The sequence below is a fragment of the Amblyraja radiata genome, chromosome 35 (assembly GCF_010909765.2).
Source record: "Amblyraja radiata isolate CabotCenter1 chromosome 35, sAmbRad1.1.pri, whole genome shotgun sequence".
NCBI classification, from domain to species: Eukaryota; Metazoa; Chordata; class Chondrichthyes; order Rajiformes; family Rajidae; genus Amblyraja; species Amblyraja radiata.
Genome location: NC_045990.1, coordinates 5,008,839 through 5,036,826, shown reverse-complemented (window position 1 = coordinate 5,036,826; position 27,988 = coordinate 5,008,839). Strand labels below are relative to the sequence as shown.

Genomic DNA, 27,988 nt, shown 5'->3' with positions numbered 1-27,988 from the left:
CAATTTTGTGTACCTTCGATATTCCAGCATCTGCAGTTCCCTTTTGAACAATCAATCAATCAATCTCTGCTTTCAAAAATACCCAATGTCTTGGCCTCTACTGCCGCCTGTGTCAATGACTTCCACAGATTCACCATCCTCTGGCTAAAGAAATTCCTCCTCATTTCCGTTCGGGTACCATATAACCATATAACAATTACAGCACGGAAACAGGCCATCTCAACCCTTCTAGTCCGTGCCGAACACGTATTCTCCCCTAGTCCCATATAACTGCGCTCAGACCACAAGGTACGTCCTTTTATTCTGAGGCTGTGCCCTCTGGCTCTGGACGCTCCCATTGCAAGTAACCACCTTCCATATCCACGCTATCTAGTTCTTTCATGAAGAGGAATGGAACTAATTGGATAGTCTGTTCAATGCAAGTTGATCGTAGACCATATGAGCTTCAATGTCGTAACATTGATTTTGTTACACAAACTGTTAACTCTGTCTTAAAGAGAATTTCTAAACGTGTAGTTAAGTTGCGATCCAAAACTTTATTATATATCCCCTCCAAAAAAAACATGCTGCTCACTGTGTCCCAACAGCAAATCTTCTGTATTTTGACCTTTAAATGGCAAATAACAGCCCACTATCCCCACTCAGTGAAAGCTGTAAAAACAAAATCCAAACCAGACAAATAGGCTGAGAAAAGGTAGAAACAAGAACTGCAGATGCTGGTTAGTACACAACAGGACTCAAAGTGCTGGAGTAACTCAGCAGGTCAGACAGCATCCCTGGAGAAGATGGATGGGCGACATTTCAGGTCAAGACTTGACGACAGTCTGAATGGACAGTCAACATTTCATATCGAGACCCTTTTCATCTGCTTCCAGCTTTTTCCAAATGTTAACGGTTTCCCTTTCCACGGATGCTGCCTGAGCCACTGATGCTCTATTTCAGATTTCCACAATTCACAATCTCCACAATCTGAAGAAAGTGTCTTGACAACCTCCCGTACAGACAGCACCCATAGTCAGGATCGAACCCGGGCCTCTGGCGCCGAAGGGAGAAATTCTACCGTGCTGCCCATTTCGGTATTTAAACGTAGAATTATCGCAAAAGACAGAAATGTTAAGCATCAGTTAAATAGAGTCATTGAGTCTTACAGTGTGGATACAGGCCCTTCGGCCCATCTTGCCCACACTGGTCAACATGTCTCATCTACACTAGTCCAACCTACCTGCGTTTGTCCCATATCCCTCTAAACCTGTCCTATCCATGTACCTGTCTAAATGTTTCAGGTACTAAACTTTGCCTCAACTACCTCCTCTGGCATCCTTTGTGTGAAAGATATAAAGCGTTTCAGTGAACAGATTCCCTTAAGAGTCATGGTCCCAGATTAGATCAAGTGACCTTTCTACAGGTTGGAGTGCACTGGTAATTATAAAGGCTTTAAAAGCATTGAGGTAATTTAATTAGAAAGCTCACAAGTAATAAATAAACGTATACTTAGTGCACTAGCAGCTCAAAATGTAAAACTACCTCCAGCCCAGGGGGTACAGAGATCATCAGGCTTTGGTGGGTTTAGACACCGTGAACAGGTGCAACTCTGTTCCAAGATTGGGAACCACCAAATTTTCTTAAGGGCCTGTCCCACTTTCACGATTTAAATCAAAACCTCTGCCGAGTTTAAAGGACTTAAAAAAACAAAACAAGATGGTGATAATCTACGAACTCCTACGACCTTCCACGACTATGTTCACAAACTCCTACGAGTAAGTCTATGAATTCCCACAACTATTTTGATGCCCTTCTTACGAGTAAAAAGTTGCAATTTCTTTGATCCCGACCCTTTTTATTACTCATGAACATTTTTGATTGGGCTGGAAAAAATGTCCCGACTTACCTGATGCCACGGGTACCTACGGGTGACATAAGGAGCCGCTACGATATATCCACGAACTCCTACGGACTCGCTACGAACATTCTGCGAGTTTGAATCAAGGGGAAAACTCGGGAGAATTTGTGAATTACCTCGTGAAAGTGGGACTGGCCCTTTACTGGGCACAAGCATTGTTTGAACCCAATCAGCCGCCCGCAAATCCTGGCCGGAATTCACATCTTTAGAGTGTGTTTTTTGTTTTCCCCATATCCTCCACTCTTTCTCAACCCGCCTCAAAAAAAAATCGATTCTCACTAATGTACCTGCAAAAATATATTAAAAATTACTTTCTGCATAATTGTGTCAGGGGGAAAATGCTCTCAAAATGTCAGCATTCACATTGCAGAGTCCAGCAGCAAACCACAATATAGCACCTAAAAGCCACAAGCGACTCCCCTCCAAATAGAGATGTTGACTAGAAACTATTATTGGTCAGTGCTACCGTATAAAATGGTTCAAAAATGTTCATAAAAAGTAACCCAGCTCCCAAAGGTCTAAAATTATTAGCATATATTCTCTCTATATAAATATTTTCCAGTGATGCATCCATTGAGTGTCAAGTCTTTGCAACTGGCCTTTGCTCATCACCGGCCTGCCTTCGCGTCCCCAATGGCGCCCCAGACGTCGAAGACAAACTCGTCGGGAAAGGCAAAGTCACCGAGCTCTTCATCCAGCGCCTGTGCGAACTCATCGGGGTTCCTCCTGTCCTTGCCCAGGTCCACCATGGTAGTAGCTGCAATGGAGAGCAGAGGTGAGAGAAGCCTGAAGATTCATGTTCGCAAGTGATAGGAGCGGAATTAAGCCATTCGGCCCATCAAGTCTACTCCGCCATTCAATCACGGCTGATCGATCTCTCCCTCTCAACCCCATTCTCCTGCCTTCTCCTCATAAACCCTGACACCCCTAATAATCAAGAATCTATCTATTTCTGCCTTAAAAATATCTATTGACCTCCATTGCCTTAGAAACATAGAAAATAGGTGCAGGAGGAGGCCATTCGGCCCTTCGAGCCAGCACTGCCATTCATTGTGATCATGGCTGATCGTCCCGTCAATAACCCGTGCCTGCCTTCTCCCCATATCCCTTGACTCCACCAGCCCCTAGAGCTATATCTAACTCTCTCTTAAATCCATCCAGTGGCTTGGCCTCCACTGCCCTCTGTGGCAGGGAATTCCATAAATTCACAACTCTCTGGGTGAAAAAGTTTTTTCTCACCTCAGTCTAAAATGGGCTCCCCTTTATTCTAAGACTGTGACCCCCTGGTTCTGGACTCGCCCAACAAGCCTTCTGTGACAATGAATGCCACAGATTCACCACCCTCTGACTAAAGAAATTCCTTCTCATCTCCTTCCTCAAGGAACGTCCTTTAATTCTGAGGCTGTGACCTCTGGTCCTAGACTCTCCCACTAGTGGAAACATCCTCTCCACATCCACACTATCCAGGGCTTTCTCTAATTGATAACTTTCATTGATGTCTCCCCCTCATCCATCTGAACTCCAGCGAATAGGCTAAACTTCAGCGATGGATATCTATTCGATTGTAATCATTGCGATCATGTATAGTCTTTCCGCTGACTGGTTAGCAGGCGACAAAAGCTATCCACTGTATCTTGGTACACGAGATTATAAACTAAACTCAAATATAGTTTGTCAAGATCGAGCAACCGTGTCTCCCACTCCCTCCCGAATATCAATTACTGAACGGGACCACCGCAGATACTCCCCCGCCACCCAGAAGCATGACAGGAGCTCAGACAACAAAGATATTTATACAGCAATGTCCTCACAAGCAGACCCCTCCCCCCCATCATCTGTATCCACATATCATACATTTTACTGGAAGGTAGACAACAATGCTGGAGAAACTCAGCGGGTGAGGCAGCATCTATGGAGTGAAGGAAAAGGTGACGTTTCAGGTCGAGATGCCAGCCGTAGGTATTCGGGGCATCAGGTAAGTCGGGACGTTTTTTCAGCAAATAATAAATAGCCCCGAGTACCTACGGCTGGCCTAACGAGCTGCTACGATATATCCACGGACTCCTACGGACTCGCTACGAACATCTTGCGAGTTTGAAAACTCGGGAGAATTCGTGAATAACTCGGGAAAGTGGGACAGGCCCATCTGCAAATCTTTCCTACACAATGTATCGTACACATTTGGCAGCTTGGAGGGCAGTGGAATAATTAGCAGGATCCCTGTACGGTCGTTCATCACAACTAATAATCAACTCGTGGTGGAATCTTCCCAATAAAACGAGCAGCTGAACACACAAGAGTCTACAACGACCACACACGTTAACCGCACTGAAACATTGGCCACAACACGCTGGACAAATTGAGGTTGGAGGGGTTTTGGCTGAGAACCCAAAGATGATCATAATGCTAGCGGAATTGCTGGGAAATGGTGGGGAGAGAGGAACAGAACAATGGTTCAGAGCTACACACGCCGGTGACATTTCGGGTCGGTGCCCGTCTTCAGACTGAAAGCAAAAAAAGGAGGGAATTGGAGGTAGGAAAAGGCCAGAACAAATCAGGGCCAGCAACAGATGACCAGGGAAGGATGGAGCCCACAATAGCCCATTGTTGGCTAGGGGAAATGAAAACTGGCACGCTAGAAGCAGGGAGACTGGAGATCACGGGTCTTGGAGAATTGCAAGGATGGATGTCATCGTCATAGAGTGATATAGCGTGGAAACAGACCCTTCGGCCCAACTTGCCCACACCGGCCAACATGTCCCAGCTACACCAGTCCCACCTGCCCGCGTTTGGTCCATATCCCTCCGATCCATGTAGCTATCCATGTAGCTAACTGTTTATTGAACGTTGGGATAGCCCCAGCCTCAACTACCTCCTCTGGCAGCTCGTTCCATACACCCACCACCCTTTGTGGGACAAAGTTACCCCTCGGGTTTACTATTAAATCTTTTCCCCTTCACCTTAAATGTGTGCCCTCTGGCCCTCGATTCACCTACTCTGGGCTAGACTCTGTGCATCCACCCGATCGATTCCTCTCATGATTTTGTATACTAATGTGACCAAAGGGACAAGGAGAGGGACAAGGACATGGCACTCTGTGAAAGTTGTTAAAATCCCTCATTACATTCAATTGTTGCTTCAATTGGATATAAACTAGATCAATTTGTCATATCTCTCAACGCAATCTATAATCACAAGTGTTTGTGGCATAGAAGCTGTAAAATCAAATAAATTCAACCTCGTAACTTAATAGCCACTGCAACTGGATAACTGCAGAGTGGCGCATAAAATCCACAGACATTGTTAGGGGTGCAGCTATATTCATCATCTCTTCTGAGTACTGATTAAAGGCAGCAAGGGAGAAACAAAGAACACATGGCTATAAAATGAACACAATGCCATAAATCGCCATGCAAAAGTAATTAACTCAGAGGAGCAGTCTGACATTTAACTAGTAAGGTGCTGAATGTACCTTGTGGAAACGAGGAACTGTAGATGCCGGTTCACAAAAAAAAAACACACACACACAAAGGTATTGAGAAATGCCCCTGTCTCACTTAGGAAACCTGAACGGAAACCTCTGGAGACTTTGCGCCCACCCAAGGTTTCCGTGCGGTTCCCGGAGGTTTTTGTCAGTCTCCCTACCTGCAACCTCCGGCAACCACCTGCAACCTCCGGGAACTGCACGGAAACCTTGGGTGGGGCGCAAAGTCTCCAGAGGTTTCCGTTCAGGTTTCCTAAGTGGGACAGGGGCATTACACACAGCGGGTCAGGCAGTGTCTCTGGAGAATGTGGACAAAGCGACCAGACCAGAAATGCTGCCTATCCCATGTCCTCCAGAGATGCTGCCTGACTCGCTGGGTAACTCCAGCACTCTGACCACATGTACCTGTCTGGTGCAGGGGGAACGGTTCACTCACCTAGTTCAGTATCTCTGATTCCCATGTAATTTTCCAGCAGGTCATCCACTTTCTCAATGGCCTTCTCTTCGAACGCTGATGGCTTGAATCAGGAAGGAAAGGTGGGCGTCAATAAACGTCGGAATAAGCATCGGAAAACAGGGAACACACATCAACGGCAGCAGAAACAATAGACAATGGGTGCAGGAGTAGGCCATTTGGCCCTTCGAGCCAGCACCGTCATTCAATGTGATCATGGCTGATCATCCCCAATCCCCAATCAGTACCCCGTTCCTGCCTTCTCCCCATATCCCCTGACTCCGCTATCTTTAAGAACCCTATCTAGCTCTCTCTTGAAAGTATCCAGAGAACCAGCCTCCACAGACCTCTGAGGCGGAGAATTCCACAGACTCACAACTCTCTGTGTGAAGAAGTGTTTCCTCATCTCCGTTCTAAATGGCTTACCCCTTATTCTTAAAATATTAGGCAAGAACACACCTGGTAATGAAGATACCTGACACTGATTAGTAAGGGTGTCACATTCTCTAGATTAGTACGTGTGTCAAGGGGATTGGGGAGAAGGCAAGAGAATGGGGTTGAGAGGGAAAGACAGATCAGCCATGATTGAAGTGCGGAGTAGACTTGATGGGCTCAATTGCCTAATTCTGCTCCAATCACTTATGGAAACTCAGTTTCTAATTTTCTCCCTGCACAGAAAAAGTCACCCTTATTCGTCTCCTTCAAATGGGGAAACCAAACACTGATAGCTCACAATTTTTCAACCCATTTTCATCCTCTTATGCTTCTGAAATGGTGCACAAAAACCCACCAGAATGCACTGCGGACCCCTGAGACACAGCACTGCACTTACACATCTAACAGGAATGAGGACAATGGACAATAGGTGCAGGAGTAGGACATTGGGCCCTTCGAGCCAGCACCGTCATTCACTGTGATCATCCCCAATCAGTACCCCGTTCCTGCCTTCTCCCCATATCCCTTGACTCCGCTATCTTTAAGAGCTCGAGTTGAGGTGTGAAGAGGGCGAATTGAGGAAGAAAGCAACTCGTGTTACATCTCAACTAATCCCCCATTGCCCTTCCCCAGTATAAAATGTGCCGAGCCCTTCCAAGGCACTCAACGTGAAACAGCCTACCTCGTCCTCCACGGTGGCAATGCCCTTCGCCCTTAGCCGTAGTGTGCCTTTTCCAGTGCCCATCTGCCCGCTTGATGCAGACTTACCCACTTTGGAACGCTGGCTTATCATGTCTGTAAGAGATGTGAACCGTGATCAGTATCAGGCATCAAATCAGATATCAGCGTGGTGCCTTCAAAGGCCATAAAGTCAGGAGTACACCAGGCCAGAAAACTACCAAACTAGTTCCGAAGATGGGCACAAAATGCTGGAGTAACTCAGCGGAACAGGCAGCATCTCTGGAGAGAACGAATAAGTGATATTGTGTGTCGAGACCCTTCTTCAGACTGGAGTCTGAAATCTGAGCTAGACAAAATGCTGGAGAAACTCAGCGGGCACGGCAGCATCTATGGAGCGAAGGAAAGAGGCAACGTTTCGGGCCGAAACCCTTCTTCAGACTGATGTCTTCGGAGGGAGGAGGAGAACTTCTTCAAAATAGGCATACCTTGAGGAGATATCGCAGTGGAGTAGATAAAATGTTCAAGAAGGAACTGCAGATGCTGGAGTATCGAAGGTAGACAAAATTGCTGGAGTAACTCAGCGGGTGCGGCAGCATGTATGGAGCGAAGGAAAGAGGCGACGTTTCGGGCCGAAACCCTTCTTCAGACTGAAATCTGAGTCTGAGGAAGGGTCTCGACCAGAAACGTCACCAATTCCTTTTCCCCAGAGGTGTTGCATGTCCCGCTGAGTTACTCCAGCATGTCGTGTCTATCTTCGCTGTAAACCAGCGCCTGCAGTTCCTTCCGACACACTAGTTCATTCGCCAGCCTCATTCAAAATTCAGAAAGGTTGAGCATCCACTGATTATATAGACAATAATATTAAGGACAATGTTCAGAGGAAGCCAAGCACAAGGCAGGCAACATCTGCACAGAGTAAAGCATGAGGTGATAGTTCAGATCAATGATACTTCCCGTCAGCCCACTGTTTGATCTTGTGGACAAACATGTCTGTTGATTAGCCACTTGCTGATTAGGTAATGCAGTTAAATGTCACTGATAAAAGCATACTTGGGGTTGAGGAAAGGGAGTTCCCATCAAATACAAACGCTGGTTTGTTATACAGGAATGCATAATGCAGAAACTCTCACACTTGAGTTTTTATAGCACCTTCAACATAAAACATTACGTGGAACTTCATGGTAATGTTATTACACATTGACAGAGCTCACATTGAGATATTAGACCGGGTGAGTCAAAAACAACTGCTGAGAACTATATTCGGCACTGTATCTTTCTCTATGCTCTACCTATTGTACATGGGTTTGGCTTTTAGTTTGGACAGGGCATTGAGACTGGCCCTTCGGCCCACCGAGCCCATGCTGACCATCGGCCACCCATTCACATTGGTTCTACGCTCCCCGACTTTCCCATCTGTTCCCTCCACACTAGCTACCAATTACCCTGCAAAGCTGCATGTCTTTGGGATGTGGGAGGAAACGGGAGCACCAGGAGGTAACCCACACCGTCCCAGGGAGAAATGGCTAGTGTGGAGAGGCACGCATAATGGAAGGCATGTGACAAGACCAATTTTCAGATATTTAATTTCAGAAGATGAAAGGGATACTTGCGTGACAATAGACAATAGGTGCAGGAGTAGGCCATTTGGCCCTTCAAGCCAGCACCGCCATTCAATATGATCACGGCTGATCATCCCCAATCAGTACCCCGTTCCTGCCTTCTCCCCATATCCCCTGACTCCGCTATTTTTAAGAGCCCTATCTAGCTCTCACTTGAAAGCATCCAGAGAACCTGCCTCCACCGCCCTCTGAGGCAGAGAATTCCACAGACTCACCACTCTCTGTGAGAAAAAGTGTTTCCTCGTCTCCGTTCTAAATAGCTCACCCCTTATTCTTAAACTGTGGCCCCTGGTTCTGGACTCCCACAACATCAGGAACATGTTTCCTGCCTCTAGCGTGTCCAAGCCCTTGACAATCTTACTCCACACAGACAGCAGCGAAGGTCCGGATCGAACCTGCGTCTCTGACGCTGTGCCACCCTATTTCTCTGAGTTGCACTCAGGGCAGAAGGGTTCATTGAAGGCAGAGGGGATGGTAAAACATATTTCAGAGTCGCAGGGCTAGCCATTGAAGGCAGAGCCCCAATGATTTAATCTGCAAGCAATCGAGCCAAAATGGAAAGAGCACAAATCTCACAAGGATTTGGAGACTGGAGGGGACTTGGAGAGAGGTGGGAAATGACCAGTGGAAAGATTCGAAAGCAAGGATGAGAACGTTAATAGCAGGACACTCCCAGACTGGGAGGACACAAAGTAAGCTTTTCCATTGAAACACAAGCGACAAAAATAAATTTAATCTAATACCAACACCATATCAGGGCAGAGAGATGAGTAGGGTTGATGAATAGAAGTATTCAAATGTGGATTTGGGCAGTGGATTAATCATAATTTCCAAGTAATGGTGAACAAGTTTGGGAACAATCTCGCATCGTAATGAGTCATTGATCTTGTTACATCCACATTAAAACTTTAGCAATTAATTATAAGATAGCAGTGTGGCTATCAAACTTTATAACTCCTCCCCCCCCCCCATAGGGTAGACTGAAACTGGACCCCCCCCCCCCCCCCCCCACCCACAATCTTTGCACATCCCCCAAGCCTTTCCATTCATCACTTTAATTTCATGTTTCATGTATTTTGTGTTTTTATGACTGTTGGCAGAACAACTTCCCACCTGGGATAAATAAAGTTCTATCGTATCGTATCACCCAGCAGAAAGCAATTAATAGTGGGCTGCTGAATGGATTTCACATTACAAATGACAAAAGAGGAGTAATTCACCCCCCCCCCCCCCCCAATTTCTCGTGATGTAGTTCCATTGTAGTTTGCGACAACAAGTCCACTTCCAAGAACAGCCCAGTGACACATTTATCTCATTTAGAGTTTAGCGACCTGAAATAAACACAACAATAGCTGCGTTCACAGTAACAAGGTAATGATTGATGGGCATACTCGATGAACAAATTGTTTGCTCTCAGCCAAGACCTCGCTATACACGGACTGGCAAGCACAGGATCACTCACACAGATCCCTCCGTGTTGCAGCAGGGATCATTGACAAAAATATACCAAAGGAGTAAAAGGTGCTCTGGAACTGCAAACCCTGTCACATGTGGTTTCAGCGTCCTCGAACAACACGCTGCCTTGTTTGACGGCATCTTGCAAATTCTAAGACTTTTCAGAGACTTGAATTTGCAAGATGGTGCCGGGATATGGCGACTCTCTGCGTGTTGTTCCAGAGGAGGATCTATTGTACTCATGTTATGTGCGGAATGATTTGACCGGAACAAGCACTTCACTGTACCTCTGTACACACGACTATAAATAAACCATTCAACTTTTACCATAGGCATTACTGACAAGAGTAAAGTTCTATTGCTTCTCTTCCTCTTTCTAGTCTGTGCCTCAATACTAAAGCTAGACTGATCACCAGTCTGAAGAAGAGTCCCCACCTGAAACGACACCTTTCCACATCCTCCAGAGATGCTACAAAGTGCTGGTACACAAAAAAGCTGGAGAAACTCAGCGGGTGCAGCAGCATCTATGGAGAGAAGGAAATAGGCAACGTTTCGGGCCGAGACCCTTCTTCAGACTATAAAGTGCTGGAGTAAGTCAGCGGGTCAGACAGCATCCCTGGAGAACAGGGTAGTGTTAGTGTGCTAGTCGGCATGGACTCAGTGGGCCGAAGGGCCTGTTTCCGTGCTGTATCTCTAAAGCAGGGGTTCCCAACCTTGTTCGTCCCATTTCCCCCAGGCAACTTTAATAGCATATAACAATGTTATTCCACTTATTTATGAACAACTATTGATGAACAGTATACCAGAACCAAACACAGTCAGTCAATGAGAATAAATATGTACAGATCCAGAATCAACACATTTACCCCCTGGGGGTAAAAATTTACCCCAGGTTGGGAACCCTTGCTCCAGTCTAAAGTACAAAAGCAATCTTCAGCACAAAGCAAAAGTCTCTCAGCTCACCTTCTCACTCAGCCATCATGAAGCATTAAGAAGGGTGGGTTTGGAACCCAACCCCACTTGTATGCAGTAGTACATTACCTCACTACATTCGAGCCCCATGGAGCTAACTACACACCTCTAAATCAGACAATTGGGAATGTTCAATTTGTCTCATATAATTTCACCATTGACGCTATTTATCCAGTCCCACGGACCAATAGTCCCCCTGCAATAAACCCTTCGTCCTATCCTTAAAACACAAGCCATTGACCATACTTTTCATTTCCTATCCTATCCTAAAATGGTCTTTGTTAACAATCTTTGTTGTCCTGTTTGCAGCACGTGAGCAATGCTAACTTGTGAGCGACCCAGTGTTTTTGTTGGGGAACAGACTGAAGAAAAAGGTGCTTAGAGAACTTTACTCTTGTCCAAGATGCAACTTGGTTTAGTTTTGTTTAGTATCGTCACATGAAGCAAGGCACAGTGAAACAGCTTTTGTTTGCCTGCTATCCAGACAATTCATAAATACAATCAATCAAATACAATAAATACAATGTCTTTTTGCACAAAGTCCGCGAGCATTGCCACTTTTCATTTCACTGCACATCTCGTATGTGTATGTGACGAATAAACTTGACTTGACTTGACTGTCCACAGTGTACAGAAAGGGTACAACTTTTAGTGCAAAGATATAACATTGCAGTCTGATAACATCCGATTAAATAAAGTTAAAAGGTCTCCAATGAAGTAGATGGGTCAGGACCGCTCTCCAGGTGATGAGAGGACAGTTAGTGACAGCCTCATAGACTTAGTGCTTACAACCATCTCAGGAGAAGTTTTAACACAGAGGAGCACAACATTTTAGGAAGTTCCCATTGGGGAATGCTGCACTGTCTTTAAGATGACAAAGCAAGTCCTTATCTGATCTCTCGGGCGGACAGCAGCACCTTTTCTAGAAAAACTGGTCTCCCTAGTGCCTGGTGTTTATCACTGGAACTGGTCACTGAAACGGATTATCTGGTCAATATTATATTACTGTTTGCGAGACCTTGGTGTGCACAAAATGGTTGCCAAGTTTCCCACGTTGCAAATGACCACACCGAGTAGTTGACTGGTTGTCAAGCACGTTGGGATAGCGTGAAAGGAGCTACGGAAATTAGATTCCCTTTGTAAACGTGCCAGCATTTTTTTTTGGAAAAGTAAATGTCAAAAGACCACAGCAACAGATATGTGTTTTTTTTTAAATGCAGCGAGACACTATGACCTGAAATGTGGCCGCAGGTTTAAAATGCTCTTTTAAAAGGGCATTGCATCAATATTTGCAAAATTTCAAGTGGTTAGGCAAGTTAATAGGGACCAAACTCCAATTAGCATATGAACTGCGGTGGCACAGCGGTAGATTTAGACATAAACATAGAAAATAGGTGCAGGAGTAGGCCATTCGGCCCTTCGAGCCTGCACCGCCATTCAATATGATCATGGCTGATCATCCAACTCAGTATCCTGTACCTGCCTTCTCTCCATACCCCCTGATCCCTTTAGCCACATCTAACTCCCTCTTAAATATAGCAAATGAACTGGCCTCAACTACCTTCTGTGGCAGAGAATTCCAGAGATTCACCTCATTTTCCTCATCTCGGTCCTAAAAGATTTCCCCCTTATCCTTAAGAGTTGCTGCCTTACAGCGCCAGAGACCCAGGTTCGATCCTGACTACGGGTGCTTTTTGTACGGAGTTTGTGTGTACTCCCTGTGACCTCGTGGGTTTTATCCAGGGGCTCTGGTTTCCTCTCACACTCCAAAGATGCACATGTTTGCAGGTTAATTGGCTACGGTATAAATTGTACTCCAGCACTTTTTTGTGTATCTCTGGTATAAACTAGCACCTGCAGTTCCTTGTTTCTGAGGAAGGTCTAAAGAAGGGTTCGGACCCGAAACATCACCCATCAGTTTTCTCCAGAGATGAACCACCGAGCTACTCCAGCACGTTTTGTCTATCTCTGGTATAAACTAGCATCTGCAGTTCCTTGTTTTGCTGAAGAAACTCTAAAGGCGGGCTCTGACACGAAACGTCACCCATCCTTTTTCTCCAGATATACTGCATGACCTGCAGAGTTACTCCAGCACTTTGTGTTCATCTCCACTTAAGATGCTGGGATCAGTGGCCAAATGTTTGCCTCGGGTGCAGGTTTTAGGAAGTATCTTAAAGAGATAGAACATTTTTAATTTCACACGAGGACGACTTACTCACCGAAAGCCTTCAGGGGCTCGACGAGACGCAGAGTGAACAACTGCCCCTTCACGAGACCCTTCAGCAACTTGGCAACCTCGAAGTGGCGGGATCCAATGACATTCTTGCCGTTGATGGTCTCGATCAGATCCCCCACCTTGACGGCCTGTATCCGATCAATGAGACTGCCTTCCTTGATTCTCTGCCAATTCAAACACAGTGCTTAGGGAGGCTGGGCAAGGGTCGTGTTTTCACGCTGCTCTGACAATAGACAATAGGTGCAGGAGTAGGCCATTCGGCCCTTCGAGCCAGCACCGCCATTCAATGTGATCATGGCTGATCATCCCCAATCAGTACCCCGTTCCTGCCTTCTCTGCTGCGCTGAAATGCAAGACTATTAATAGAGTCGGAGGATGGTGAATCCTTTTAGCCAGAGGGTGGTGAATCTGTGGAATTCATTGCCACAGACGGCTGTGGAGGCCAAGTCAATGGGTATATTTTTACGGCAGAGATCGAGATTCATGATTAGGACGGGTGTCAGGGGTTATGGAGCGAAGGCAGAATGGGATCGAGAGGGAAAGATCAGCCATGATTGAGTGGCGGAGTGGACCTGATGGGCCAAATGGCCTAATTCTGCTCCTCGAACGTATGAAGACCTCTTTGCTTCTGTCACTTTGCCGAGATTAAGGAGCTTGTTACGCACCTCTTGAAAGACTGGAATGGCAGCACTGCGCTCTGCACAAGACCACAATGGAGATGGGCGGCAATGTAAAACAACAAGAGAAAACACAGGTACACAAAATTGCTGGGGAAACTCAGCGGGTGCAGCAGCATCTATGGAGCGAAGGAAATAGGCGACGTTTCGGGCCGAAACCCTTCTTCAGACTGGCTTTGAACACAGAGAAAACACAGAGCCACCAGCACGTAACACTGGGGGAAAGTACCAGTGGCTACTAGTCTCTGATATTGTCTTTGCACTATTCGGGAGAAAGAATGGGATGAACTCAAGGATCACTAAACATTTGATGTACTGAGAAATTACACAAAGCAGGTGGAAGAGCAGCTATCAACAACTCGAGAGTGGGCCTCAGCTGCCATTTCTGAGGACCCCCGTCCTTACTAGGAGGTGACAATACCACGATCGGATCGCTAACTCATGGCCCACGGATAAGAATACTTTTTCAGCTTAGGCAGCAGGAAGTGAGTACACCATTTCCCAGAGTCAAAGATTACAAAGTCAATGTTATTTGTCACATGCACCCGAAGGTGCAGTGAAATGAATTTGCCAGCAGCGATACATTTGAAAAGAACACACAATACACAATAGAATTTAATACCAACATCCACCACAGCATTCTTCGCTGTGGTGGAAGACAGCATTCTTCGCTGTGGTGGAAGACAGCATTCTTCGCTGTGGTGGAAGACAGCATTCTTCGCTGTGGTGGAAGGCAGCAAAGTTCGGCCAGTCCTCCTCCTTTCTTCACCCGTGGTCGGGGCCATGAAACCTCCGTAGTCGCCGCTAAGGACGGACCCCATGTACAGCCCGGGATGATCCAAACTCCGACGTCGGGACGGTCAAACACACTCCGCTGCTTGGAACGCCCGAATCGGCACTTTACACAGCAGGGATTTGGAAAGTGTTTAAGAAGGAACTGCAGATGCTGGAAAATCGAAGGTACACAAAAATGCTGGAGAAACTCAGCGGGTGCAGCAGCATCATAGATGCTGCTGCACCCGCTGAGTTTCTCCAGCATTTTTGTGTACCTAGGGATTTGGAAAGCATCTGTTGAGCCGGAATCCCGGCTGATAAGGACTGGTGCTGATGTGTAAGTAAAGCTGAACAGTACGGCGTTTCCACAATTAATACGGTAGCCATCTTTGCCACTGGAAACACCGGTTGTGGCACCACTCCAGCTTCTTACAGTAACACCCAATTCACGGCCAACAGCTCTACCCAGTGGTGAAGTGCGAGACTGCAGGCCCACCACCGATTTCAAGATTCAAGATTCAGAGTTTATTGTCATGTGTCCCAGATAGGACAATGAAATTCTTGCTTTGCTTCAGCACAACAGAATATAGTAGGCATGAATAAATACAGAACTGATTAGTGTGACCATATAGAAACATAGACAATAGGTGCAGGAGGAGGCCATTCGGCCCTTCGAGCCTGCACCGCCATTCAATATGATCATGGCTGATCATACAACTCAGTATCCTGTACCTGCCTTCTCTCCATACCCCCTGATCCCTTTAGCCACAAGGGCCACATCTAACTCCCTCTTAAATATAGCCAATGAACTGGCCTCAACTACCTTCTGTGGCAGAGAATTCCAGAGATTCACCACTCTCTGTGTGAAAAATGTTTTCCTCATCTCAGTCCTAAAAGATTTCCCCCTTATCCTTAAACTGTGACCCCTTGTTCTGGACTTCCCCAACATCGGGAACAATATTCCTGCATCTAGCCTGTCCAACCCCTTAAGAATTTTGTAAGTTTCTATAAGATCCCCCCTCAATCTTCTAAATTCTAGCAAGTACAAGCAGTCTATCCAGTCTTTCTTCATATGAAAGTCCTGACATCCCAGGAATCAGTCTGGTGAACCTTCTCTGTACTCCCTCTATGGCAACAATGTCTTTCCTCAGATTAGGAGACCAAAACTATACGCAATACTCCAGGTGTGGTCTCACCAAGACCTTGTACAACTGCAGTAGAACCTCCCTGCTCCTATACTCAAAGCCTTTTGCTATGAATGCTAACATACCATTCGCTTTCTTCACTGCCTGCTGCACCTGCATGCCTATTTTCAATGACTGGTGTACCATGACACCCAGGTCTCGTTGCATCTCCCCCTTTCCTAATCGGCCACCATTCAGATAATAGTCTACTTTCCTGTTTTTGCCACCAAAGTGGATAACCTCACATTTATCCACATTATACTGCATCTGCCATGCATTTGCCCACTCACCCAGCCTATCCAAGTCACCTTGCAGTCTCCTAGCATCCTCCTCACAGCTAACACTGCCCCCCAGCATCGTGTCATCCGCAAACTTGGAGATGTTGCATTCAATTCCCTCGTCCAAATCATTAATATATATTGTAAATAGCTGGGGTCCCAGCACAGAGCCTTGCGGCACCCCACCAATGTACCAATGAATATATGTATATATATATATATGTGTGTGTGTGTGTGTGTGTGTGTGTGTGTGTGTGTGTGTGTGTGTGTGTGTGTGTGTGTGTGTGTGTGTGTGTGTGTGTGTGTTATATATATATATATATATATATATATATATATAGATATATATAGATATATATATATACATACATACATATATATATATATATGTACACACATAATTAATCAGATAAAGTGCAATGGGCTATTAATTTGAATTGTTTGAATTGAGTTTAATAGTCTGATGGCTGTGGGGAAGGTGCTATTCCTGAACCTGGATATTGCAGATTTCAGGCTCCTGTACCTTTCACCTGAAGGCAGCGGGGAGATGAGTGTGTGGCCAGGATGGTGTGGGTCCTTGATGATGCTGGCAGCCTTTTTGAGGCAGCGACTGCGGTAGATCCCCTCGATGGTAGGGAGGTCAGAGCCGATGATGGACTGGGCAGTGCTTACAACTTTTTGCAATCTTTTCCGCTCCTGGGCGCTCAAGTTGCCGAACCAAGCCACGATGCAACCGGTCAGCATGCTCTCTAAAGTCAAGGGTGATTTTCCGTCACCCATAGAGCCTTTCGGGATTATCCGATTTGCCAGACCAACAGATGTCACGGCCCCGGGAGAAGAGAGGAGCCGAACACTACCGGAATGGTCTACCTAGACCACTCAGGAGCCCCGAGACACCGGACTGAAAAGTCAGCCTCGAAAGTCGACTATGAGAAATGATCTGCTGGGAAGAAGAAAGCTAGAAGAGAGGAGGGGCTGGCAACTTGTTCCATTTGATAGCGCAAAGCACAGCGGGTCATAGGCGAAGATAGACACAAAACGCTGGAGTAACTCAGCGGGACAGGCAGCATCTCTGGAGAGAACGAATGGGTGACTCACTCACTCACTCACTGTCACCCATTCCTTCTCTCCAGAGATGCTGCCTGTCCCGCTGAGTTACTCCAGCGCTTTGTGTCCATCTTCGGTTCAAACCAGCATCTGCAGTTCCTTCTTACACAGGCGAGGTGGGTTTTCATAAGCAGGTGGGTGGACAAAGGCCAGAGGGGGAAAATAAGGTTTGAGACAAACGGATTGAAGAGCTGTGAGTTGTGAAGCAAGAGGAAGGAATGTAGGTTGATGTTCCCACCACTATCCTGCAACACCAGGCCCATGTCACAATTGTGATTGGATTAAAAGCTGTTGCTTGCACCATGGGGTGCCTACTTTCAGTTAAGGTTTTTTTTTCATTTTGTAAGTTTACTTGCTTAATGGGCCTGTCCCACTTAGGCGACTCTTTAGGCGACTGCCAGGGACTAGTTTTAATGGAATTCACCCACGACACCTGGCGACAACCTACAACAACACCTACGACAACCTACATTAACCTACCACAGCAAAAATAGTTGCCGCCGTTGCCGAAAAGTTTTCAGCATGTTGAAAATTTTGCAACAGTCACCTGTAGTTGCCCAAGTGTGACAGGCCTATAAGCCTCACCCAGAAAGACCAGTTCCACTTCAGTCTTCAAAACCTGCCCGACTGGCCACCCTGACCTGGGTGGATCTCAAGGTTATCACTGCTGGGGTATTGGTGTACACAGTAGTTCAATGCAAGGAATTATTTTGACAAGGGTGGGGATGCTAGTCCCAGGCCAGATGCAAATTGCAGGCAGATGCGCCTGGTGCAAACTGGAGGAGTGCCACGCTGCTGTCTGCAGGATGAGGCCTTATTTACAGCCACTCCTTAGCAACAAGATAACAGTTGCTGTCACGGTACGCCCAGCCTTGGGCTGTCAAAATATAGAACAGGCTATTGTTGCTGCTCTCCCTTCTTTCTCCCTTACCCACCAGCTAGCAAATGGCACATTTTACAGATGACACGGCCAGCACAAGCTTCTCATCCATCAGTCTTTAAATGACAGCAGTGTTTAGTTTAGAGATACAGGCCCTTCGGCCCACCGAGTCTGCTCCGTGAAGCAATCTCCACACACTAAAACTATCCCACGCACACTAGAGCCAATTTACAATTATACCAAGCCATTTAACCTACACATCTGTATATCTTTGGAGTGTGGGAGGAAAACGGAGAAAACCCACACATGTCACGGGGAGAATGTACAAACTCCGTACAGACAGCACCTGTAGCATTGCTTTGGATAGCATAAAAATACATATACACCCAATTCTGACCAACCTCTCTGGTAGCCGGCCAATCTGATAAATATGCATTTACAGCATTTCTACTCTTTGCCCGTTAATTCTACCAGAGGACATAGATTAAGCCAGAGGACAAAGTTCAGCACTGCTCTCTGGTTGTGGTGGGATGGTTCAGTTGCCTGATAACAGCTGGGAAGAAACTGTCCCTGAATCTGGAGGTGTGCGTTTACACACTTCTGTACCTTTTGCCCGATGGGAGAGGGGAGAAGAGGGAGTGACCGGGGAGCGACTCGTCCTTGGTGATGCTGCTGGCCTTGCACGAGGTATACATGGAATCGATGGAAGGGAGGCTGGTTCGCTCGCACTTGGACTCACCTTTATGAAGGCATAGCCCGCACCATTGTCAGTGATGGTCAGTCCCAAAGCGTCTTCCGATTTAACGATCTCCACCTCTTTCTTCTGCCCTTTGACGTGGGCAAAGATGAAATCCTCCAGGCCGATCTGACCGCCCAGCAGTTTGTCCATGTCCACTTTATGGGTGTTCAGAGTGCAGAATATGATCTATGGATAAGCAGAGAAATACATATACCATCAATTCAACCAACTATTTCGCTCGCAAAAGGAAAACCATTGCAGAATATTATTTGTTTAAGGAGGAACTGCAGATGCTGGAAAAATCGAAGGTAGACAAAAAATGCTGGAGAAACTCAGCGGGTGAGGCAGTATCTATGGAGCGAAGGAATAGGTGATGTTTCGGGTCGAGACCCTTCTTCAAGTCAAGAGAGTTTATTGTCATGTGTCCCAGATAGGACAATTAAATTCTTGCTTGCTGCAGCACAACAGAATATTGTAAACATAATACAGACCAGTTCAGATCAATATGCACATAAATAAGCAGATAAAATGCAACAGGCTGTTACGGTGGGGGTGGGGGGGAGGCGGGAACCTCATCAGTCTGAAGAACGGTCTCGACCTGAAACATCACCTATTTCCTTCACTCCATAGATGCTGCGTTTCTCCAGTTTCTCCAGCATTTTTGTCCACCTTCGCAGAATATTATTTAGTTCCTAATCCAGTCCCAGATATTCATCCCTTCTGCTCTCTCTCATTTCACTCAATTTCTGTTAATAGTATCCATTATTTAATTTATTGATCTCATTATCTGAAGAAATTTCTAATAAATTCTCAACTGAATTGATACTGCATTGAAACAGCGATGATCTTACATGGAGTCATACAGCTTCGAAACAGGCCCAAAATGTTGGGAGTAACTCAGCGGGTCAGATAGCATGTCTGGAGAAAAGGACCATGTGACGTTTTGGGTCCGAATCCTACTTCAGACTGAAAGATAGAGAAGGCCAGAACAGGACCAGCTTTTGTCCAGATTTTCCTGGATAGCAGACAAAATAATGTTTTTCACTGTACCTCAGTGAACCGAACAATAATAAGATAGACACAAAATGCTAAAGTAACTCAGCGGATCAGGCAGCATCTTTGGAGAAAGAGGATGGGGGATGTTTTGGGTCAGGACCTTTCTTCGGACTCTGACCCGAAACGTCACCCATCCTTATTCCCCAGAGATGCTGCCTGACCCGCTGAGTCACTCCAGCGCTGTGTGTCTATCTTTGGTATAAACCAGCATCTGCAGTTCTTCGTTTCTATAATAATACACCAATATCGATGTCAACATTTCTTCCAAACCTTATGGGCAATTACGCCCCATAAGCCTGTTCCAACCGACTGTAGTGACTCAAGCTCCATAGAGCCAACCTTTCTCTCAAATTTCATGTCAAGTAAAAATCCCAATAATTTCCTTCGCAAGGGAGCAGACGCACACAGCACTCTTCCGATCAGCTGGAATAACATGCTTAGACCCAGGGAAACTAAGCCAAGGCAATAGTCCCAGCACATTGAACATTGGTGAACACAAAGCCATTCCATTGCACATCGGAGATGCAAACTGTCCAACTTAATGTCAACTCAGCAGCTTGAGGGAATGAAATAATGATTTGCAGTATTGCATAGCCAATACTTTCCAGCAATGCAAAGCTTCTTTTACACCATGTTTGGAACAGTGCACTCGATGTTGGAAGGAGAGAGGATGGCAAGGGAGAGAGTCGAGGTGTATGGTGGAGCCAAGAACCACTGCTGTAACCTTAACGTCTGAGCTGGATTTATTCTGGAAATGTGTCAGGATGCATTTCTTCAAACAAAGGATGTTAGAAAAACGACACACAGTCCTGGAGGAACTCAGCGGAGCAGGCGGCATCTCTGGAGAACGTGGATGGGTGGCATTTTGGGCCGAGACCCATCCTCAGACATGTTGTCATGACAACAACCTCTCTCTCAAAGTCAGCAAGATGGAGGAGCTGGTTAAAAGACAACAGACAATAGGTGCAGGAGTAGGCCATTCGGCCCTTCGAGCCAGCACCGCCATTCAATATGATCATGGCTGATCATCTACAATCAGTACCCCGTTCCTGCCTTCTCCCCATATCCCCTGACTCCGCTATCTTGCTGCATGCTATCCAGTCAGCGGAAAGACAATACGTGATCACAATCGAGCCATTTACAGTGTGTAGATACATGATAAGGGAATAACGTTTAGATCAAGGATAGTCTGAGGGTCACCAATGAGGTAGATAGTAGTTCAGCACTGCTCTCTGGTTGTGGTAGGATGATTCAGTTGCCTGATAACAGCTGGGAAGAAACTGTCCCTGAATCTGGAAGTGTTTGTATTTATGGGACTTTTTGTTGGTTTTGCTTATTATATTATCTACTGAGCAGGGTGTTTACGAATCTGCTGTGCTTCTGCTGCAAGTGAGAATTAAATCGTTCCATTTTCGGGACATATGACAATTAAACACTCTTGACTCTCCTGAGTAGTGTCCTGATAGAATTTAATGCTGAATAACAGGGCAGAATAGAAGATTATATGGAGCACAGTGGTGGGATGGGGACTAGAGAGCCGTGGGCACACGCACCTCTGATGAAATGATTAGGTTTGGAGCAAACAAGGAACCAGAAGCCGAGATGCAGAAATCTCGGGCGTGTCGAGGTAGAGTTGTTACTTGTTAATAATGTCGTTTTAAAAATTTTCTTTCCATGAAGGTTGCAAAATCTCAGTCTGAAGAAGGGTCTCAGTCTGAAGAAGAATCCGGAACCAGGGGCCACAGTTTAAGAATTAGGGGTAAGCCATTTAGAACAGAGATGAGGAAAAACATTTTCACCCAGAGAGTTGTGAATCTGTGGAATTCTCTGCCACAGAAGGCAGTGGAGGCCAATTCTCTGGATGCTTTCAAGAGAGAGTTAGATAGAGCTCTTATAGATAGCGGAGTCAGGGGATGTGGGGAGAAGGCAGGAACAGGGTAATGAATGTGGATGATCAGCCATGATCATATTAAATGGCTCGAAGGACCGAATGGCCTACTCCTGCACCTATTGTCTATTGTCTCGACCCGAAACATCACCTATTCCTTTTCTCCAGAGATGCTGCCTGTCCTGCTGAGTTACTGTCTGGCTTCAGTGAGCCAGTTTGCAGGGCTTCTGTCTAATGCTGGTCTGCAGCTGCTGCACTAATATAAGGCACAGGGTGGCTTTTCAGGAATACTGCAGGGCAGGTTTAACGCCCTGGGGAGGGATGTTGAAGATGTGCACAAACAGCAGCGAATTGTGGTGGAGTTTGCGACTGACAATAGGACAATTGTTCTCCTTGTGTAGTGCATCATGGCAATCTCAGTGGTGTTGCTTGCAAAGACCACAACTGGAGAGCAGTCCTGAACTACTATTGAAGACCCTCAGACTATCTTTGATCACTGTAGTTTAGTTTAGAGATACAGCACGGAAACAGGCCCTTCGGCCCAACGAGTCCACACCGACCAGCGATCCCCGCACAAAAACGCTAGCCTACATACACCTAGGGACAATTTACACTTGTTCCAAGCCAATTAACCTATAATTCTGTACGACTTTGGAGTGTGGGAGGAAACCGAAGATCTCGGAGAAAACCCATGGGGAGAACGTACAAACTCATCCGTAGTCAGGATCGAACCCGGGTCTCCGGCACAGCAAGCGCTGTGAGGCAGCTACTCTACTGCTGTGCACATTGACAATAAATTAAACCGAACTGAAATTAAAAAAACGAATATAGTGCAAAAACAAACCAAAACCCCAAGTCCCGAGCACAATCCAGGCATTCGGAGTTTAGTTGGAGTTCATTGCGTTCAATGGTTAATGGGAAGAAGCTGGGCGTTACAGTTTTCAGGCTCCTGAACCTTCTTCCTGATGGCAGGAGTGAAATGAGAGTGTGGCCAGGGTGGTGTGGGTCTCTGATGATATTGGCTGGCTATTTGAGGCAGCGCCTCTCTTAGATCCCCTCGATATATGGGGAGGTCAGTAGTCACGATGAACCGGGCAGTGTTCACATTTTTGTAATCACATCAACAACTTGCGTTTAAACTGTGTTTTCAATCATTTTTAATGAAGGGACTATTTGCGAGGTGCCTGCCGATCTCAATGATGCATCCAGAGAGGAAAATGCTCACGTGATTAACTTAGTGTCAGACCTATTGGAGCTGGCAGTGTTGGTGCTGTGGGCTGTTGTTGAGCTCGATGCTCCTTGGAGATTCACAAGATGCAGTTTTTGCGGGCTCACGTGCTAAAAGATCAACACATCTCACTTGCACCTGCGACTCGCAGCTCTTCTATGCTTCAACATGGCACTGGAAACCAGTGGGAGAAATGACTGGAGACACAAAATACCAGAGAAACTGGAGTATTGTGTGCAGTTTTGGTCCCCTAATTTGAGGAAGGACAGTCTTGCTATTGAGGGAGTGCAGCGTAGGTTTAAAGGTTAATTCCCAGGATGGCGGGACTGTTATATGCTGAGAGAATGGAGCAGCTGGGCTTGTACACTCTGGAGTTTAGAAGGATGAGAGGATATCTCATTGAATCATATAAGATTGCTAAGGGTTTGGACACGCTGGAGGCAGGAAACATGTTCCCAATGTTGGGGGAGTCCAGAACCAGGGGCCACATAGTTTCAGAATAAGGGGTAAGCCATTTAGAACGGAGACGAGGAAACACTTTTTCTCACAGAGAGTTGTGAGTCTGTGGAATTCTCTGCCTCAGAGGGCCGTGGAGGCAGGTTCTCTGGATGCTTTCAAGGGAGAACTGAATAGGGCTCTTAAAGATAGCGGAGTCAGGGGATATGGGGGAAAGGCAGGAACGGGGTACTGATTGGGGATGATCAGCCATGATCACATTGAATGGCGGTGCTGGCTCAAAGGGCCGAATGGCCTACTCCTGCACCTATTGTCTATTGAAACTCAGCGGATCAGGCAGCATCTTTGCAGAAAAGGAAGAGGAGTAGGAAGGAACTGCAGATACTGGTTTACACCGAGGATAGACACAAAAGGCTGGAGTAAAAAGAGAGCTTTCAGGCCTTCCTGGTTGGGGATGGAGGTGTAGAGTGACTGATCGTCCATAGTAAAGATGAGGGAGTGGGGGCCTGGAAAAGGGAAGTCATTGAAGAGAAGAAGGGCACGTAAGGTGTTCAAGAAAGAACTGCAGATGCTGGAAAATCGAAGGAAGACAAAAGTACTGGAGAAACTCAGCGGGTGCAGCAGCAGTTGTGGAGCTAAGGAAATATGCAACATTTCGGGCAGAAACCCTTCTTCAGACGTAAGGTGTCTTGGACATATGTCGGGAGGGATAGGTGACGTTTTGAGTCGAGAACCTTCACACTGGAGGAGGGGTGGGAGATTGCAACCTTCATGTGGTCCGCCCTGTTTCAACGAATGCAACCAACCTGGCGTGCACAATCAAATAGAACAAGTTGTCCTACAACTTTAGGCTGTGCACGCCACATGCAAGAAGAAGACACTGAAGGAGAAATTATGTCCAAGATGAAAAACATTGTTTATGCCCATCACTCCCAGAGTATTCCTCCGTCTTTCCTCACACACACACACGTAGAAAGCACAATACAGTACAAGGTTTGCAGGGTAATGCTGCCAACGTCTCCGGGTGGATGCTTGCTCCCCCCTTTAAGTACACAGCCCCTCGGCATGGCGGCGGGTTGAGGTTGCATTCCACGGCAACCCAAAAGGGCGACCATTCCGATCTCACTGATGCAACATCAGGTGACACCGTGCCTCTGGACAAACCCTTCTCCGTGCAGTTGCCAAGTGACCCTCTTGTCTGCTTGGTCGGGCAAGAACAACGGCCGACACTCTGCCTCGTTGTGTGCCAGCCTTTAGTGACGAAGAGAGAGAAATTCTTTCCATACGGTTGCAAATCCTCCACATTAGGAGGCTGTGTGGACACTCGGTTGTCGAGTAGATTCGAGACTAATATACAACAATATATTTGGTCGGAAGGAACTGCAGGTGCTAGTTTAGTTAGAAGGAACACAAAATGCAAGAGTAACTCAGTGGGTCCTGATGCTGCCTGACGCGCAAGGCTACTCCATCATTTTGTGTCTTATCTTCTGCCCAATATATTTTCAGACATCAAAGGGATCATAGAGCTTAAGACACACATCATTATGTCCTCATCCACTGTGCCACCTTCCCTCTCCAATCATAAGCACTCCCTCCCCTTCCCCCTCCCCTTTTTCCACCCTTCTCTACCATCCCCTCCCTCCCCCTCATCCCCCCTTCCATCTCTCCATGCCCTCCTCTCCCTCTCCGTCCCTCCCCTCCACATCTTCATCCCTCCCTCTCCATCCCCTCTTCCTCTTCACTCCTCCACCTCTCCATCCCCCTCTTCACCTTCCATCCCTCTCTCCACCCCTCCATCTTCACCCCTTCCATCCCTCTCTCCATCCCCTCCCTTCCCCCTCTTCTCCCTCTCCATACGCTCTCCCTCTCATTCTCTTTCCCTTCCCTCTCTCCTACCCTCCACCCCCTACCTCTCCATCCCGCTCTCTCCCTCTCCAAACCCTCCATCCGCTCCCTATCTCTCCCCCTACCTCTTTCCCCCTCCCTCCATCCCCTACCTCTCCCTCACTCTCTCCCTTCCCTCCTTCCTCCCCTCAATCCCCTACCTCTCCATCCCCCTCTCCTTTTCTCCACCCCTCCCTCTCCCTATCCCTCCACCCCTTACCTCTGCACCCCCATCTCTCCCTCACTCCATCCCTCTCCCTCTCCATCCCTTCCTTCCCTCTCTCCTCCCCTTCACCTCCCCCTCTCCCCCCTCCATCCCTACCTCTCCACCCCTCCCCCTCTCTATCCCTCTGTCCCTTATTCACCCTCTCCATTCCCAGTCCCTCACTCCCTCCATCCCCTACCTCTCCCTCCCTCCCTCCATCCCCCTCCCCATCCCTCTCTCCTCCCCCCTCTCTCCCTCTCCACCCCCCTCTCCTCCCTCACTCCCTCCATCCCCTACCTCTCCCTCCCCCTCCCTCTATCTCCTCCATCCCTCCCTCACCCTCTCTCTATCGCTTATCTCCACCCCCTCCCTCTCTCCACCCCTCTCTCTATCCCTCCATCCCCTACCTCTGCACACCCTCTCCACCCACTCTCCCTCCATCCCCTACCTCTCCCTCTCCCCCTCACTCCCTCCCTCCATCCCCCTCATCTCTCTCCATACCCCTCTCCCCATCCCTCTCTCCTCCCCTTCACCTCCCTCCTCCCTCCCTCTCTCCATCACTCTCTCCCTCTCTCTATCCCTCCATCCTCTACCCCTCTCTCTCCTCCCTCACCCTCTCTCCTTCACTCCATCCCTTACCTCTCACTCTTTCCCTATCCTCTCAACCTCTCCCTCCCTCTCCACCCCTCACTCCACCCCTCACTCCCTCCCTCTCCACCCCTCACTCCATCCCCTCTCCCTCCCTCTCCACCCCTCACTCCATCCCCTCTCCCTCCCTCTCCACCCCTCACTCCATCCCCTCTCCCTCCCTCTCTCCATCCCTCTCCACCCCTCTCTCCTCCCCTTCACCTCCTCCCTCTCTTCACCCCTCCATCTCTCCACTACATTTATCCCCCTCACCTCAGCAGGCTCCAGCCCCAGCGCTAGGCCCAGTTTGTTGTACAACTCCCTGACGTTGGTGAACCCCTCCACACGGCCGGTGGCGCTGCCGTGGGCCAGCTGTGTGTGGAAGGCGAGGCGGGGCCGGAGAGGCCGCGGTCCGGGGGCTAGAGTAGGCCCGCTGCCCCCCGCTCCCGCCCCCGCCCGCGGCCTCTCCGCCTCCAGCCACCGCTCCCGGGCCTCGGCCTCGGCCTCGTCCTGCTCCATCAGCGGCGTCGCCTTCCTCCAGCGGCCCAGCGGCATCGCACCGCAACCCGGCCCCTGGAGCTACTACACCCGCCCAGCGGCTCCTCCTCCTCCCTCCTCCCTCAGCGGCCTCGGCCCACCGCCCCCTCCCTCTTTCCTTCCTTCCCTCCCTCTCTCTCCTTCCCTCCCTCTTTCTTTCCTTCCTCCCCTCTCCCTCCCTCCCTCCTCCTGCTGCTCCGCCCACCGCCTTCTCCCTCCCTCTTTCTCTCTCCCTCCCTCTCTCCCCCTCTCCCTCCTTTCTTTCCTTCCCTCCCTCTCTGTCTCTTCTCCTTCCTTCCTTCTCTCCCTCCCTCCCTCTCCTTCCCTCCCTCCCTCTCTTTCTTTCTACCCACTGAGTTACTCCAGCATTTTGTGTCTACCTTCGAAATACATATATACACACATATATATATATACACACATACACATATATATATACACATACATACACACACATATATATATACACATACATACACACACATATATATATATATATACACATACATATATATATATATATATATACACATACACATATATATATATACACACATACACATATATATATATACACACATACACATATATATATATACACACATATATATACACACATACATATATATACACATACATACACACACATATATATATACACACATATATATATACACACACATACATATATATATACACACACACATATATATATATATATATACACATACATATATACACACACATATATATATATACACATACATACACACACATATATATATATACACATACATACATACACACACATATATATATACACACATACATATATACACACAGACATATATATATATATACACATACATACATATACACACACACAGACATATACATAAACATTAAAAAAAACAATAAAAGTGCACAAAGACTAAACCAATGCCCCCAAGTCTATGTAGTTCAGGGGTTATTAGAGGTGATTAATAGTCTGATGGCTGTAGGGAAGAAGCTGTTCTTGAACCTGGACATTACAGTAGTCAGGCTCCTGTACCTTCTTCCCGATAGCAGGGGTGAAATGAGTGCGAGTTCTTCGGACTGATAGTCAGGGGAGAGGGAGACTACAGGTATGTCTGTGTCGTCCTGCTGTGCCTTATAGTGAAAAGTGCGCTAAAAATGAAACTTTGCATGTGACATTAAAAGCTGCGTTTGGATAGTTTTGTCGAGTTGCCAGG

The 27,988-nt window shown here is 47.1% G+C and overlaps 1 protein-coding gene across 1 annotated transcript; it reads right to left on the bottom strand.

Annotated features, from left to right (window-relative positions):
* Positions 1 to 1,941: 1,941 nt before the first annotated feature.
* On the bottom strand, positions 1,942 to 26,808 carry LOC116991792 (PDZ domain-containing protein GIPC1-like). The gene is made up of 6 exons (XM_033050717.1): positions 26,493 to 26,808; positions 18,876 to 19,061; positions 13,220 to 13,400; positions 6,956 to 7,068; positions 5,821 to 5,902; positions 1,942 to 2,657 (listed from the first exon to the last, which is right to left on the bottom strand). The coding sequence occupies exons 1-6, from the start codon at positions 26,772 to 26,774 to the stop codon at positions 2,509 to 2,511; spliced, it is 993 nt and encodes a 330-aa protein (XP_032906608.1). The 5' UTR covers positions 26,775 to 26,808; the 3' UTR covers positions 1,942 to 2,508.
* Positions 26,809 to 27,988: the final 1,180 nt, after the last annotated feature.